General features: G+C 41.6%; 1 protein-coding gene across 2 annotated transcripts in view; it reads left to right on the top strand.

Annotated features, from left to right (window-relative positions):
- The window catches only part of LOC124798711 (protein mono-ADP-ribosyltransferase PARP16), a 57,199-nt gene that overhangs the window by 6,395 nt on the left and 32,411 nt on the right, over nucleotides 1–18,393 (top strand). For both annotated transcript variants that reach the window (XM_047262228.1, XM_047262227.1), the window contains exon 2: nucleotides 14,620–14,769. In XM_047262228.1, coding sequence (XP_047118184.1) covers nucleotides 14,620–14,769 — 150 coding nt within the window. The remainder of the gene's footprint in view (nucleotides 1–14,619; nucleotides 14,770–18,393) is intronic.

Genomic DNA, 18,393 nt, shown 5'->3' on the forward strand with positions numbered 1-18,393 from the left:
CACGAGGAAACTTTTCAGCTTGGGGGACTCATTTCTGCCGTAAGTCTGTTAAGGATACTTGCAAAGTGCTATACACCTTTATTTAAGTGCAATGGCTTGCACACAGATTGTGAAGTAACTCTGCAAATTGTTTGGAACGTTCTTTTCTAGAATAAGAAAATTCATCATGAATCTACAGAATTGCTACAAAATGTGATATTGTAGGATATAGAAAAATGAATGTGTGCTAAATAAACCAGAAAACAAGAAAGCACCCAGCACCTTTGAAAATTGTTGCCTCCCAGCGTAAATAATATAATGCATACGCATTTGTGTTCAATCAACAGATTTTATAAGTTCTGCAGGAAAAGTATGCAGCATCCTTTCTCATGTATAGCAGTATTAACATCATAATAATTGGAATTGTTTGAGATTTTAATGTTTGCTCTTAGTCATATTTAAGGAATGTTAAGTAATTTAGGAAATTGTGTCTTATATGGTCAGACAGTGATTTGACCATGCTTCTCCTATACTTGACTTCAGCACCTTAACATCTGCAATAAATCTCTTTCTTAATGATACTCACATTTTTAGGGTCATTAGTTTGTTATGGGCAACATAAGATTGCGGTACCGTCTGCCAGCTTTGACCCATAATGTCAAGATGGTGAATGCCCCTATTTCAGGCATATACCAGGTGGTTGTAATTAAAGTGCAGCTACTCACTGAGGTCCAGAATGGGCTGTGTAATTGTTGTATGACAGTGAAACTTGGTAGATGGGCTAATGCATTAATGCAGAAACGATTTATACTGGCCACAAGGTGCAAATACGGATTTGTATAGCATCTCGTTGACGTCTCTGATGCTCATATTGAACAAAATTATGTTAGTGGTGATTGAAAATAAAATGAACATTATGTATTTCTCACCTTTTTGATCTTTTCTGCCCATATTCTGTTCCTAACCAATCCCAGGTGGAAATATTTCTATACGTCTACCTTTCAGTATCAGTGCCAGCCTTGCACCTGGTGGCTAAAATTAGAGCTAATGAAAAGGAAAGTTGCTACTCACCATGTAGTGGAGATGCTGATTCGCAGATAGGTGCAAAAACAGGACTGTCACAAATACAGCTTTCAGCCAGTAAGGCCTTCGTCAAACCCCATCCCCACCCCACCCTACACACACACACACACACACACGCACGCATGCATGACTAAAACTGAAACCACACTGTGAGTAGCAGCACCTGTGCATGATGGGGGTGGCGACCAGGTGGGGGTAAAAAGAAGGCTGGTGCAGGGAGGGGCAGGGTAGTATAGTGGGGGTGGCTGACAGCGAAGTACTGGGCTTAGATGGTTGACAGGGGAGAGTGGGAGGGGGGGGGGGCAAAAAGGAGAGAAGTAAAAAGACCGGGTGTGATGGTGGAATGATGGCTGTATGGCTGTGTAGTGCTGGAATGAAAGTAGGGAAGGTTGTGGATGGTTGAGGACAGTGACTAATGACGGTTGAGGCCAGGAGGGTTACGGGAATGTAGGATGTATTGCAGTGAAGTTACCATCTGTGTAACTCAGAAAAGCTGGTGCTGGTGGGAGGGATCCATATGGTGCAGGCTGCGAAGCAGTAATTGAAATAAAAGATATCATGTTTTGCAGAGTGTTCAGCAACAGAGTGGTCCACTTGTTTCTTGGCCACAGTTTGTCAGTGGCCATTGATGTGGGCAGACAGCTTATTGGTTGTCATGCCCACATAGAATGCAGCACAGTGGTTGCAGCTTAGCTTGTAGATCACATGACTGGTTTTGCAGGTAGCCCTGCCTTTGATGGCATAGGTGATGTGGTAGTGGAGGATGTATGGGACAGGTCTTGCATCTAGGTCTATTACAGGGGTGTGAGACATGAGATAAAGGGTTGGGGACAGGGGTTGTGTAAGAATGGACGACTATATTGTGTAAGTTCGGCAGACGGCGGAATACCTCTGTGGGAGGGGTGGGAAGAATAGTGGGCAGGACATTTCTCATTTCAGGGCATGATGAGAGGTGGTCGAAACCCTGGTGAAGAATGTAATTCAGTTGCTCCAGTCCTGGGTGGTACTGAGTTAAGAGGGGAATCCTCGTCTGTGGCTGGACAGTGGAACATAGGGAGGTGGTGGGTGACTGGATAGATAAGGTATGGGAGATTTGTTTTTGTACAAGGTTGGGATGATAATTACAGTCTGTGAAGTCTTCAGTGAGACCTTTGGTATATTTCAAGAGGGACTGCTCGTCACTCAGGTGGCTAGGCTGTACGGAAGGGACTTCTTGGTATGGAATGGCTGGCAGCTGCCAAAATAGAGGTATTGTTGGTGGTTAGTAGGTTTGATATGGACAGAGGTACTGTTGTAGCCATCTTTGAGGTGAAAGTTAACATCTAGGAAGGTTGCTTGTCGGGTTGAGTAGGACGAGACGAAGCAAATGGGGGAGAAGTTGTTGAGGTTCTGGAGAAATGTGGATAGGGTACCCTCACCCTCAATCCAGATCACAAAGATGTCATCAGTGAATCTTAACCAGTTGAGAGGTTTAGGATTCTGGGTTTTCAGGAAGGAATCCTCTAGATGGCCCATGAATATGTTATCATAGGATGGTGCCATGCAGGTGCCCATTGCCATACCCCAGATTTGTTTGTAGGTAATGCCTTCATAGTATTAGTAATTGTGGGTGAGGACATAGTTGGTCATGGGCCACTAGGAAGGAGGTTGTTGGTTTGGAGTCTGTTGGGCATTGGGAAAGGTAGTGTTCTACATCTACATCTACGTCCATACTCCGCAAGCCACCTGACAGTGTGTGGCGGAGGGTACCTTCAGTACCTCTATCGGTTCTCCCTTCTATTCCAGTCTCGTATTGTTCGTGGAAAGAAGGACTGTCGGTATGCCTCTGTGTGGGCTCTAATCTCTCTGGTTTTATCCTCATGGTCTCTTCGCGAGATATACGTAGGAGGGAGCAATATACTGCTTGACTCTTCGGTGAAGGTATGTTCTCGAAACTTCAATAAAAGCCCGTACCGAGCTACTGAGCGTCTCTCCTGCAGAGTCTTCCACTGGAGTTTATCTATCATCTCCGTAACGCTTTCGCGATTACTAAATGATCCTGTAACGAAGCGCGCTGCTCTCCGTTGGATCTTCTCTATCTCTTCTATCAACCCTATCTGGTACGGATCCCACACTGCTGAGCAGTATTCAAGCAGTGGGCGAACAAGCGTACTGTAACCTACTTCCTTTGTTTTCGGATTGCATTTCCTTAGGATTCTTCCAATGAATCTCAGTCTGGCATCTGCTTTACCGACGATCAACATTATATGATCATTCCATTTTAAATCACTCCTAATGCGTACTCCCAGATAATTTATGGTATTAACTGCTTCCAGTTGCTGACCTGCTATTTTGTAGCTAAATGATAAAGGATCTATCTTTCTGTATATTCGCAGCACATTACACTTGTCTACATTGAGATTCAATTGCCATTCCCTGCACCATGCGTCAATTCGCTGCAGATCCTCCTGCATTTCAATACAATTTTCCATTGTTACAACCTCTCGGTACATCACAGCATCATCTGCAAAAAGCCTCAGTGAACTTTCGATGTCATCCACCAGGTCATTTATGTATATTGTGAATAGCAACGGTCCTATGACACTCCCCTGCGGCACACCTGAAATCACTCTTACTTCGGAAGACTTCTCTCCATTGAGAATAACATGCTGCATCCTGTTATCTAGGAACTCCTCAATCCAATCACACAATTGGTCTGATAGTCCATATGCTCTTACTTTGTTCATTAAACGACTGTGGGGAACTGTATCGAACGCCTTGCGAAAGTCAAGAAACACGGCATCTACCTGTGAACCCGTGTCTATGGCCCTCTGAGTCTCGTGGACGAATAGCGCGAGCTGGGTTTCACATGACCGTCTTTTTCGAAACCCATGCTGATTCCTACAGAGTAGATTTCTAGTCTCCAGAAAAGTCATTATACTCGAACACAATACGTGTTCCAAAATTCTGCAACTGATCGACGTTAGAGATATAGGTCTATAGTTCTGCACATCTGTTCGACGTCCCTTCTTGAAAACGGGGATGACCTGTGCCCTTTTCCAATCCTTTGGAACGCTACGCTCTTCTAGAGACCTACGGTACACCGCTGCAAGAAGGGGGGCAAGTTCCTTCGCGTACTCTGTGTAAAATTGAACTGGTATCCCATCAGGTCCAGAGGCCTTTCCTCTTTTGAGCGATTTTAATTGTTTCTCTATCCCTCTGTCGTCTATTTCGATATCTACCATTTTGTCATCTGTGCGACAATCTAGAGAAGGAACTACAGTGCAATCTTCCTCTGTGAAACAACTTTGGAAAAAGACATTTAGTATTTCGGCCTTTAGTCTGTCATCCTCTGTTTCAGTACCATTTTGGTCACAGAGTGTCTGGACATTTTGTTTTGATCCACCTACCGCTTTGACATAAGACCAAAATTTCTTAGGATTTTCTGCCAAGTCAGTACATAGAACTTTACTTTCGAATTCATTGAACGCCTCTCGCATAGCCCTCCTCACACTACATTTCGCTTCGCGTAATTTTTGTTTGTCTGCAAGGCTTTGGCTATGTTTATGTGTGCTGTGAAGTTCCCTTTGCTTCCGCAGCAGTTTTCTAACTCGGTTGTTGTACCACGGTGGCTCTTTCCCATCTCTTACGATCTTGCTTGGCACATACTCATCTAATGCATAATGTACGACGGTTTTGAACTTCGTCCACTGATCCTCAACACTATCTGTACTTGAGACAAAACTTTTGTGTTGAGCCAACAGGTACTCTGAAATCTGCTTTTTGTCACTTTTTCTAAACAGAAAAATCTTCCTACCCTTTTTAATATTCCTATTTACGGCTGAAATCATCGATGCCGTAACCGCTTTATGATCGCTGATTCCCTGTTCTGCGTTAACTTTTTCAAATAGTTCGGGTCTGTTTGCCACCAGAAGGTCTAATATGTTATCCCCACGAGTCGGTTCTCTGTTTAACTGCTCAAGGTAGTTTTCAGATAAAGCACTTAAAAAAATTTCACAGGATTCTTTGTCCCTGCCACCCGTTATGAACGTTTGAGTCTCCCAGTCTATATCTGGCAAATTAAAATCTCCACCCAGAACTATAACATGGTGGGGAAATCTACTCGAAATATTTTCCAAATTATCCTTCAGGTGCTCAGCCACAACAGCTGTTGAGCCAGGGGGCCTATAGAGACATCCAATTACCATGTCTGAGCCTGCTTTAACCGTGACCTTCACCCAAATCATTTCACATTTCGGATCTCCGTCAATTTCCTTCGATACTATTGCACTTCTTATCGCTATAAACACGCCTCCCCCTTCACTGTTCAGCCTGTCTCTACGGTATACATTCCAATCTGAGTTTAGGATTTCATTACTGTTTACGTCTGGTTTCAGCCAACTTTCTGTCCCTAGTACTATATGGGCATTGTGACCGTTTATTAATGAGAGCAGTTCTGGGACCTTTCTATAGACGCTCCTGCAGTTTACTATTAGCACATTAATATTGTTATTCCCTGTTGCGTTTTGCCTACTCCTACCTTGCCGCGTCTCAGGAGGCGTCTTGTCGGGCCTAGGGAGGGGATTCTCTAACCTAAAAAACCCCCATGTGCACTCCACACGTACTCCGCTACCCTTGTAGCCGCTTCCGGCGTGTAGTGCACGCCTGACCTATTCAGGGGGACCCTACATTTCTCCACCCGATAGCGGAGGTCGAGAAATTTGCACCCCAGATCTCCGCAGAATCGTCTGAGTCTCTGGTTTAAGCCTTCCACTCGGCTCCAAACCAGAGGACCGCGATCGGTTCTGGGAACGATACTACAAATTGTTAGCTCTGATTCCACCCCGCGAGCGAGGCTTTCCGCCTTCACCAATTCCGCCAACCGCCTGTACGAACTGAGGATGACCTCTGAACCCAGACGGCAGGAGTCATTGGTGCCGACATGAGCAACAATTTGCAGTCGGGTGCACCCAGTGCTCTCTATCGCCGCCGGTAGGGCCTCCTCCACATCTCGGATGAGGCCCCCCGGCAAGCAGACAGAGTGAACACTGGCCTTCTTCCCCGACCTTCCCGCTATTTCCCTAAGGGGCTCCATCACCCGCCTAACGTTGGAGCTCCCAATAACTAATAAACCCCTCCCCCCCTGTGCCTGCTCGGACCTTGCTGAAGGAGCAGCCACATGTCCACTCACAGGCAGAGCGGGCGATGCCACACGGCCAGCCTCCACATTGACCCTCCGCCTCGTGCGCCGCGAACGCCGCTGAACCCGCCACTCCCCTTGGGGAGAGGGTGGCCCAACTGCACCCGGTACCGGCGAAGATGTCTCGACAGCAGGGACAGTGTGTGAATCATGTAACACCTGGGGTGTACCCTGCGACGCACCAGACTCCCCACTGCCGCTACACTCCGAGGCAGCAGCCTGAAGACGGCTGACCGCGGCCATCAACACGCTCAGCTGTTCGTGAACAGTGGCCAGCTCCTCCTGCGTCCGTACACAGCAGTCACACATCCTATCCATCCTAAGGAATCAATTTACTGAAGAGAGTTGTTCAACCTTTAACTAGACTGCTAATTCACTAAAGGCGGCTGTTTATTCACTAAACTGGGGTTGCTAGCCACTTCTTGTAGAAAACAATGAAAATAGCACTACCTGTCTCTGGACTGTATTGAAAACAAACACTAGCACTACTGGCACTATGGTTGACTAAAGGGACTCTCTCTGACTGTATTCAAAACAAACACGAAATCTATGGAACACTATTAATAGCACCAGACAATTAAAGCTTCCTAAAAGCAAATACACACGGAAGAAGAAGTGACAAGTGAGAAAAATACAGTTAATACTTAAATTAACTTAGCTCGCTGCACAGCAGACGTGAAGCAGACGGCAGTTCAACAGCGGTAAAGCCACGGGCATTAGGAAGGGAGGTGGGATCAATATTGACAAGCAGGGCACCGTGTGGTAAAGGGACAGGAATGTGATCGGTGGAGGAAATGGTTGGTATCTTTTATATGAGAAGGTAGATTCCGAGTAATAGGTTGAAGGTGTTGGTCTACAAGAGCAGAGATTCTCTCAGTGGGTGCACTATTCCTGAAAACACGGATCCTAAACACCTCACTTGATTCAGATTTGTTGATGACATTTTTGCGATCTGAATTGAGGTTGAGGACACCATATCCACATTCCCCCAGAACCTCAACAACATTTCCCCCACTTGCTTCACCTGGTCCTACTCAACCCAGCAAGCTACTATCTTACATGTTGACTTTCACCTCAAAGATTGGTACATCAGTACCTCTGTCCATATCAAACCTACTAACCACCAGCAATACCTCTATTTTGACAGCTGCCACCCGTTACATACCAAGAAGTACCTTCCATACAGCCGAGCTACCAGTGGTCGTTACATCCCCAGTGACAAGCGGTCCCTCTCAAAGATCGTAATTACCCTTCCAACCTTGTACAGAAACAAATCTCCCATGCCTTATATTTCCAGTCTCCCACTGTCTCGCAAAGTCCCACCCTCCAGCCACAGAGGAGCATTCCCCTCGTTGCTCAGTACCACCCAGGACTGCAGCAACTGAATTACATTCTCCGCCAGGGTTTTGATTACCTCTCATCATTCCCTGAAATGAGAACTGTCCTGTCCACTATCATTCCCACTCCAGCCGCAGTGGTATTCCACCGTCCACCGAACCTAAACAAAATACTTGTCCATCCTTACACAACCCTCGCTCCCAATTCCTTACCTCTTGGCTCATACCCCTGTAATAGACCTAGATGCAAACCGAGCGAGGTGGCGCAGTGGTAGCACACTGGACTCGCATTCGGGAGGACGACGGTTCAATCCCGCTTCCGGCCATCCTGATTTAGGTTTTCCGTGATTTCCCTAAATCGCTCTTTGAAAGGGCACGGCCGCCTCCCTTCCCCATCCTTCCCTAATCCAATGAGACCGATGACCTCGCTGTTTGGTCTCTTCCCCCAAAAACAACCAACCAACCAGACCTAGATGCAAGACCTGTCCGATACATCCCCCCACCACTACCTACTCCAGTCCAGTCATGAAGTCATGAAAATTGGCTATCCTATCAAAGGCAGGGCTACATGTGAAACCAGTCATATGATCTATAAGCTAAGCTGCAGCCACTATGCTGCCTTCTGTGTGGGCATGACTACTAACAAGCTGTCTGCATGAATAGCCACCGACAAACTGCGACCAAGAAACAAGTGTGGACTACCTTGTTGCTGAACACACTGGCAAACATGACATCCTTCATTTCAATGACTGCTTCACACCCTGTGCCATATGGATCCTTCCCGCCAACACCAGCTTTTCTGAATTGCGCAGCTGGTAACTTTCACTGCAATGCATCGTACAGTCCCATAACCCTTCTGGCCTCAACCTTTGAGAGTCACTGTCCTCACTCATCCAGCCCCTTCCCTGTTCTCATTCCAACACTACACATCTATCATTCCACCATTACACTCAGTTTTTACACTTCCCTCCTTTTTCATTACTTCCCTTCCCCCCCCCCCCCCCCCCCCCACCTCTCCCCTGCCATCCATCTAACCCTAGTACTTTGCTGTCCGCCACCCCCGCCATGCCACCCCTTCCCCCGCCCACGCCACCCCAGCCTTGTCCTTACCCCCACCCGGTCGCCACTCCCATCATGCACTGGTGCTGCTGCTCACAGTGTGGTTTCGGTTGCCTGAGACTGCAGACGTGTGTGTGTGTGTGTGTGTGTGTGTGTGTGTGTCGTCTATTGCTGATGAAGACTTTTATGGCCGGAAGCTTTATTTGTGACAGTCTTTTCGTTGTACCTATCTGCGAGTCAGCACCTCCTCTATGTGGTGAGTAGCAACTTTCCTTTACATAATATTGTTAAATTCTGGCCTGGATTTCCATTGTTTGATTTGTATTAAAAAATTATGTGAATGATAGGGATGCATTCTTGTATATTACATTTATATTTTTGTCTTGTCAGCTTTTCTGCCTGGATAAAGGTGAGATATAAATCATTTTGACAAAAAGTAACCATTACTGACAGTATCATTTTGTCACTGAATCACCTAATAAAGGTACACTGTAACCAGCAATAATTAATGCATCATGGAAAAAAATGAACAAAGAGCACACTAACGTCGGTATGGAGTGCCACAAATGAATATCAGAATCGTAAAGATGGCTGCAATTGAACAACTGTATAAATTTGAAGAGTTGAAAAAAATTAGCCAACCAGTTGCAAGTGGTTGGCTGGTTTTTTTTTTTTCAACCTGTACAAACGATTATGCATGTTACACTGTGAATAGCTGAATGTCTTCACAAATTTGCTATTAAAAATATGAGTCCCATCTCAAGCATCTGAATCTCTTTCTCACTAATAGATAATGGAGACTTCTGCACAGAAGGTTCATCATCGAAATCTGGAATATTGGAGTTGCTACACCCACTAAAATAGCAGTATCTGCACAAAACAGAATACTGTAAAGTAACACAACAACAATGACAATTTTGTTCACATCCAGTTTCTCACTTGAAAGATATTAACTTTAAGATGTATTTGGCAGTCTTTCTTCAGTTAAAACTGGCTGCAGAAAACCATTTTTGGAGACACATCCTCATGTAGTGGGTAGCAAGTCTTCATTGCTGCGTACCTGAAGTAAAACCATTTTGAATGCTTGTTTGCCGCTGCAGATATTTGGGGAAATTGAGCAAGATCCATGTGAGATGTGATAGGACTTGTTTCCACTGCTTTTAGGAAATTTTGATATCGAAGCACCGTACAATGCCAGTAGAAACTGCTTGTCTGCTTCTTTTACTTCTTGAGCATTTGCATTGGGATTATTGAATACTGAAGTAATTTCCCATAGATTAGGCTGTGTGTGGAGAAGTCAGAATGATTTTTTCTTCCCTTGGCCAAACAAAGATGATGTCATGTCACACCCCCATACAGAATGTAGAAATAGCATCCCTGGATATAAGTCTCCAGGTGTGTTTGAAAGAGAGGTAATATGTTAAGTCCATTAAGGGCATTTTCCGATGGATAAATTTTGGAAGTAAATGGGCACATTACCAGCAGCAAGTCTAATTAGGATGAGTTAATCGACATCTGTGCCAACCAGCACAGTTGCCTTCTCTCCTGCCATCTCCAGTGCTGTTTGAACAATCAGTGTATTAGCATCAGCCTGCCCTTGCTGTGTCAAAATAGCACCAAACTCCCAGTGATTTCGTAAACCAGCAGTAAATCAAGGTTTTCTTGGCCCACCATGCACATTATATTTTCTGTGAAGTGTAAAAGTATGTCAAGGGACTGACTGTTTGTGTGATGTCTGTGCTCTTCACTTTTTGTAGTGGGCATGGAATAACCATTGAAGATGGAAACACAGTTATTTCAAAAGTATTTTCACAAAATGACACAGTACAGTCCATATAATTCTTTGTAAGTCGGACACAGTGGCCAAACAACTCTTCGCCGTAACTATCAACTATCTACAACACAGGCACAATCTTGAGGAGGAGAGGGTTACTTGTCGCTTTGGTTACAATTATCTAATATATCATACAGTATGGATTTTGGTGTTTTTCTCATGTAATAGTCATCAAACAAAAATAAGGGTTGAGTTGTTAGTTCATGGTTTAAACATTTGTGGAAGTCTTCATTGGTTTACGCAAGCATCACAACTTACTCTGAAGAATAACTTCTTGTAGCAGCTGTTGTGGTATCTGGCTTCAACAGCAACTAAAGCAGTAACACTTTCCACTTGAATTGTCACATTTTGACCGCTAGCATCATCATGAGATTTAGTGGCACCCAAAGTAGACTATTTGCTCTTTATGGCTCACACTTTGTAAACATTTCGGCAGTCGAGAGGCAAATTTATATCATTATTCCTCTCCACAGAAGAGGCAGTGCTGTTTGAAGTCAAAGGTAGAGACACTGGATCTCAGTTTTGGAATTTTTGAAGGAGAGTGTTGAACGAAAGTCACAATACTCCTCAGACGCACGTAGTTTCTACGCTAGTTCACATGTACCCGGACAGCTGCAACACTCTCCAGTTTTTTTAGTAATCCATGTATACACTGTAGACTGCTTTCCACTAGAGTTTTGATATCATGATTAGCAGTTACTGTTTCTTCTTGTGACAGCAAGGTCTCATTGCAAATAAGGCACATCTCTTCCATCTCCACAATGCAAAAAAATTGACCAGTTACTCAGAAACATGAAAGATGCAAAAGGAGCATCATTTATTTTAGATACTGTATCAACCTGCATTTAAAGTATACATAGCAACACACCAACACAAATAAATTTTTAGTTTATTCATAGTTTTTCAACTTAGAAATGTTAAAATAAAATCAAAAGTGATAAAATATTGTGGACATTTTAAAGGTCTTTGTATGCACAGATTTGTTAGTTCAATAATAAAGGCAACAAATAGGAAAATCCCAAGTGGTAGTCTCAGTATCAGGTTCCAGTTAAACAACGAAGTCCCCAAACTCATTGCTGTGAAAGCAGCCTTTCGACACAAATTTCATTAACACCCTTTTGCCTGTTGTTTAAGATATTCATATGCCTTCTTGAGGAATACTCCAGTGATGAACTAAACATGTGTTTCCCTATCACTGGAGACTATTCATATATAATAGAAACTCTTAACATAAGATCTAAAAATATCTGCTTGAAAAAATGTAGGAAAATTCTACTACAAAATCAGTCTGGCTAGTGAATAACGACACCTTACTGTAAATAAATTCAGATAACTCTGTTATTATTAATGATAGTGAAGATGTGTTGGTATTGGTTTACAGCTCTAAGAATGTGTTACATAGTTAATGAAATAACACTGTCAGTATGTTGCATAACTACCTAGTTATTGATAGACAAACTTCGAAAACAGTTGAAAAACTGATTTTTTAAACTTCTTTTATTTTTTATTTTATTTATTTTTTGTCAATATAACTCAGAAGAAATGTTAGATATTGCTACATAGACATTTTTCAACTATTTCTCTATAATTTGGTGCAAAAACTACCTTTTTGTGTTTATTATATGGGAGTTTATAGCTGTTTAAAAATTACTATAGAAATTCTTGTGGCAACCATACTGATGACATTTTAACACCAATTCCACAGCCTGAAGCTTCGGGGACTTTTAATATGTTAGCTAAAACATCAAACTGAAGCTATTTCAAAAGGTTTCATCTCTCCCCTATTTTTTTCATACTCAGGCTCTTTTTCTGCATATAGTTACTGGCCTATCAAATAATAGTTCAGATATTTAGTAAAGCCTTAAGGAGGGTTGTTGATGAAATTGACCAAATCTGTCTATTTTCGATTTATTTTTTATTTGTCAATACAACTCGTGAACAATAAGTTCCCAAAGTTTCAATGTTGAAATCGCATCTGAATTGCCTGAAAATTAATTAAAAGTGTGACGCGGCCTCCCTGCCACGCGCACATTTTGAAGCAGCACTTCAATACCAGCTCAGTGACCTGTGTATTACTTTCAACCAAACATGTACGGCATACATCTAGAAGACCGTGATACACATACTCTTTGGTTTTATAGATCATCTTTGGCTGATCCTGCACTTTTCAAAAAGTGTGTTCATGGCAAAACCCAAAATCCAAATGAGTCTCTAAGTTCACTCATATGGAAACGATGCCCTAAAAACACATTTGCATCTGCTGCAGTTGTCAGAATTGCAACTTATGATGCAGTTATTGTATTTAATGATGGGAATGTCAGGAGGATGAAGGTATTAGAAAGAATGGGCTTCAAGATAGGAAATTTTACTCAAGACATCCTGAGAAAAATAGATTTACAGCATGTCTCTGCAGCTGAAAAGTCAGTTGAAGACCTGGTAAAGGAAAGAAGACAGACAACTAGAATCCAGAAGAGAAGCCTTGAAGGGAAAGATGACCCAGAGTACAAATGTGGTGCCTTCTGAAGAAGTGACATAAGGGAAATAGTTTGGTTGAACTTTAAATTGCTTTTCCTGAAAAGTTTATTTTTTAAAAGTTTATGTACCTTTTCCTCAGCTTCTATTAATGCTAGAATTATGAAATTTTGTACACATATTTCTGTAAACCTAATAAATGTCTCAAGAGCAAATTTTGAAATTCTGATTGCAATCTGAGATGGGGCAAAGTGCTTGAAATTTTGCATGAATTTAAAATTGTACTTGTGGAATTATAATTTAAAAAATATGAAAATTCTACAAGTTGACCTATTCCAAAAAACTCATGAGAGAAGCTTACAACGTATAAAGAGATGAAACAGAGAAATTTTTGTAGAAATCTCTTGAATACTTTCTGAGAAAAAGGAACATAAATTATTTTTTGAAAATAAAACTTCATTTAAAAAGTAGATGATTATATATATAATCAAAGGATTTTATATGCAAATGTGTTACTTTCCTGTAAAGTGTGGTACAAAATTTCATAGAAACATCTCCAAAATTGTGGATTTGGTGCATTTTTGAAATAGTGTGTTTTTTTCATCAACGTCCCCCGCTTATAAAACATCAATCACTTTTATACATGATACCTGTCTTAATAAATATACACAAAACTGATTAATAATTTTATGGCTGCCAATGAGCTTGGCTGTGTTGCAGCCTCAGACAAAATAGCGGTGACAGCCACTGCCACCACAACAAAGACACACAGCTGAATACATAATGCCAGGATTGCAGTTCAACACGTGTACTGAGGTGAGGGGTTGTGTCATGTGGGGTGGGTGATGCAGTTATAAGAAGTTATGGTCCTGTTGAGGTTCTGTGTTACTTGTGTAAGGTACTTTATTCATCCCTATTGCTCAATTTGAACCAAACTGTCATTTTAAATTTTAAAAGTGTACTTGTGTGTATGATTGTACGAGTTCTACTAAATTGTGTATGAAGTCGAAAATAAAGAGAATATACCAAGGTATGTTTGAAACACATCATCGATACAATTGAATACAAATTACAAAAATGGTTCAAATGGCTCTGAGCACTATGGGACTTAACTTCTGAGGTCATCAATCCCCTAGAACGTAGAACTACTTAAACCTAACTAACCTAAGGACATCACACACATCCATGCCCGAGGCAGGATTCGAACCTGCGACCTTAGCAGTTTCGCGGTTCCAGACTGTAGCGCCTAGAACCGCTCGGCCACACTGGCCGGCAATACAAATTACACTACAAAACAAATACCCAATAACTATGCTCACACATAGAACCAACTGAAATATGTAACACAAATATGTGATCTTGCACTCATGTGGTTCTAGTCTGTTTAAGGCTGTGAACTCGAGCACTAGGGAAATAAGTGAATTTATATAAAGTATAAATTTCAACTGGTTTTTATTTGTTTTGTGCTTCAAAGTGAAATTGTATGAACACATCACTAGTGTGACCAGACACCGACTGTTCTTCAGGCATTAGTGTAGGTGTATAGAATCATCTATAACGTTTACTTATTTAGTTTTTTTTAAGAAAATGTGCTGATGCTGTCGTATCATAAATTCTGTTATGAAACATTACTTTTCTTCAAAACATAAAATAACTAACAAGAAACCTTTTTTCAGAGAGATGTTGTTGATCGTACGCCATCACTGAAATTGCTGTCTCAGATCCTAAAAGATCCTGACGTTCACCAGTTAGATCCAAATATTGTTGATCTTCTCCACTGGGTTCTCAAAGGGACACAACAACTTAAACGTATACCAAAAAAACAGGTTTGTTTAGTTTACTTTTACCATAGTGGTTTGTAATTGTATCACTAACAAAGTGTCATATTGCTTGCGTGTTTATCCTTGAATTGAATATTTATGCGACTGATTCGTAATAAGTGATTTCATTTATTTCATTGAGGAATATTTGTTTATCTGTTAGCGATGAAAGGGAGCAAAGTAAAACTATTCCTCTCAAGACATTATCATTCTAATTTCTTTCTTCTGGCTTGTATTTGTTGTCAAATTCGCTGTCTTATGTATTCTGTCTTTTTTCCCCTTTTTCTCCTGTTCCCTTATTCTGTGATTTAAGTCCACAATCTGTCAGCCACTTTCCTGTAACCATACAATATAGCAATTAAAAGAGTTATTCAAAGTGTTCTAGGCACTGTGGCAAATGAAGTCAAAATCAGTGTAATGTTGTCATTGAAAGAAAATATCATTCATTCCACATCCTCATGTCTACACATGTTAATGGATCCAAGTACCAGTGACTTGTAAGAAAACATAGTGTTAGTATGGCAGACTGGACTAGCTACTGCACATTTCACTGCTCCAGGATCCGTTCGGATTCATATGTCGTGCTACAACACCTAAATGTGGAGGCACAGGTTTTTCTCCTATGCCACCTCAAAAAGATATGGGGTGAAGGCTACTGTCCAGATCCATGGCAGGAGGCAATTCTGAATCCAGGGAAGTACAGTTTATCTCTAATTAGCTGTAGGGGTGCTGTGCTTGCTACCTGTATAGGAAAGACCTTTGAGCAAATGTTAAACCAACAGCTAGTGAGGATTCTTGAAACCAGGAGGTTAAGCAGCCAATCTTGGTTTCGGAAATACCAGTCCACGCTAGATGACCTATTCCACATGGAAGAAGTGATGCAACAGTCATTCCTAGGCAAACGGCAGTTTATTGGTATTGTCTTCAATCTGGAGAAAGCATAATGTTGCCCATCAGCTTCATAAGTGGGACTTCTGTGGGTGTCTCTCCACATTGCTGTGATCCTTCATTGCTGAATGATACTTTGGTATCGAGTTGGTGCTATGCACTCCAACCAATTCCCTCTGCAGAATGGTGTTCCTCAGTGTAGTCTTCAGAGCGTCATCCTTTTTGTTGTAGCAGTCAGTAGTACCTCTTCCACAAGGAACCCAGTCAAAAATTCCTTATTTGCGGATGATATTGTGGTATTCTGTTCTTTCTCCCGTCTCATAAATACTATATGGCAACTATAGCTGAACCTTAGCAGGGTGGAGGATTAGGCTAATACTATTGGTTTTAATTCTCTACGGAGAAAAAAAAACTGTTTGTGGTTTAACATTATTATGAAAAGGATAGTTGCTACTCACCATATAGTGGAGATGCTGAGTCGCATATAGGCACAACTAAGAAACTGTCAGCAAGGAAGCTTCTGTGCTGTATGGTGAGTACCAACTACCCTTTTCATAACTTTTTATTATTTCCTCCTGGATTTTTCTTTGTGTTTATTTTAATTGTTCACATCAGTCTTTTGTGTTATCAGAAATTCAGATGAGGGCACCATCTTGGATTTTAAGACCGCAGTGTTATTCTTGAGCATTATCGTTAGTAAGAGAATAACATGGCTGCCACATTTCAATGATCTGAAATGTCTGAAGGCACTAAACATCGTAAAATGTCATTGTGGTAAGAATCAAGTGGGAAGGAGGGCAGATCAGTCCAGTCTGATCACATTCTATAGCACCTTTTTCTGCATGTGATGTGACTTTGGCAGCATAGTGTATGTATCAGATAGCTATTCTTTAAATAGGAAGTTGGATGCTGTCTCCATGAAGACATTAGACTTGCCACTGGGGCCTACCAAACCAGTCCTATTTGTAGCCTCTGTGCAGAGGCTGGTGAGCCACCTCTTACCATTTAGCAAGAACTCCACATGGTGTGACATACAAAGTGAGATCCATTTCCAAACATCTTGTCATTGGTATTGGGACTAAAACTTCATACAATGGAGATCTGACATTCTCTCTATACGAAGGAACATCTCAAGTGACTTGGTGTCATAGACATACCATCTTCTAAAATGGGTGGAGTAAGTACCATCCCTGGATACTTGACAGGCCTACAGCTTAGACAGTTCAAAATAAAACAAGATTAACACTCTGCTTATAGTTTTAATATGGGTTTTTAAGGGTATAGGATTGGATGTAAGGAATGAAAGAGGAAGCTGCATGGTAGAATTGTGTACGGAGCATAAGCATAAGTTAATCATCACTGACACTTGGTGTAAGAATCATGAAAGGAGGTTGTATATGTGGAAGAGGCCTGGAGACAACGGAAGGTCTCAGATAGATTATATAATGGTAAGACAGAGACGAACCAGGTTTTAAAATGTAAGACATTTCCTGGGGCAGATGTGGACTCTGACTACAATTTATTGTTTATGAACAATTTATTGTTTACCAACTGTAGATTAAAGCTGAAGAAATTGCAAAAAGGTAAAAATTTAAGAAGATGGGACCTGGATAAACTGAAAGAACCAGAGGTTGTTGATAGTTTTAGAAGGAGCATTAGGGAAGAGTTGACAAGAACAGGGGATAAGAATACAGTAGAAGAAGAATGTATATCTTTAAGAGATGAAATAGTGAAGGCAGCAGAGGTTCAAATAGGCAGAAAGATGAGGCCTAATAGATATCCTTGGAGAACACACCAGATATTGAATGTAATTGATGAAAGGAGAAAATATAAAAATCCAGTAATTGAAGCAAGTGAAAAGGAAAACCAATGTCTCAAAAATTAGATCAACAGGAAGTGTAAAATGGCTAAGCAGGAATGGCTAGAGGACAAATGTAAGGACGTAGAAACATATAACACTAGGGATAAGATGGGTGCTGCCTATTGGAAAATTAGAGAGACCTTTGGAGAAAAGAAAACCACCTCTATGAATATCAAATCAGCTGGAAAGTCAGTCCTAACCAAAGAAGGGAAAGCAGAAAGGTGGAAGTAGTATATAGAGGGTCAATAAAAGGGTGATGTACTTGAGGGCAATATCGTGGAAGTGGAAGAGGATGTAGATGAAGATGAAATGGGAGATATGATACTGCGTGAATTTGACAGACCACTGAAAGACTGAAGTCGAAACAAGGGCCCGGGAGTAGACAACATTCCATTGGAACTACTGACAGCTTCGGGAGAGCCAGCCATGACAAAACTCTACCATCTGACGAACAAGATGTATGAGGCAGGCGAAATACCCTCAGACTGCAAGAAGAATATAATAATTCCAATCCCAAAGAAAGCAGGTGTTGACAGGTCTGAAAATTACCAAACTATCAGTTGGGTAAGTCACAGGTGCAAAATACTAACATGAATTTTTTACAGACGAATGGAAAAACTGGTAGACGTCAACCTCGGGGAAGGTCAGTTTGGATTCCATAGAAATGCTGGAACACACGAGGCAATACTGATCCTTCGACTTATCTTAGAAAATAGATTAAAGAAAAGCAAACCTACATTTTTAGCATTTGTAAATGTAGAGAAAGGTTTTGACAATGTAGACTGGAATACTCTCTTTCAAATTCTGGAGGTGGCAGGGGTAAAATACAGGGAGTGAAAGGCTATTCACAATTTGTACACAAACAGATGGTAGTTATAGGA

This window comes from Schistocerca piceifrons, chromosome 5 (genome assembly GCF_021461385.2).
Source record: "Schistocerca piceifrons isolate TAMUIC-IGC-003096 chromosome 5, iqSchPice1.1, whole genome shotgun sequence".
Taxonomy (NCBI): domain Eukaryota; kingdom Metazoa; phylum Arthropoda; class Insecta; order Orthoptera; family Acrididae; genus Schistocerca; species Schistocerca piceifrons.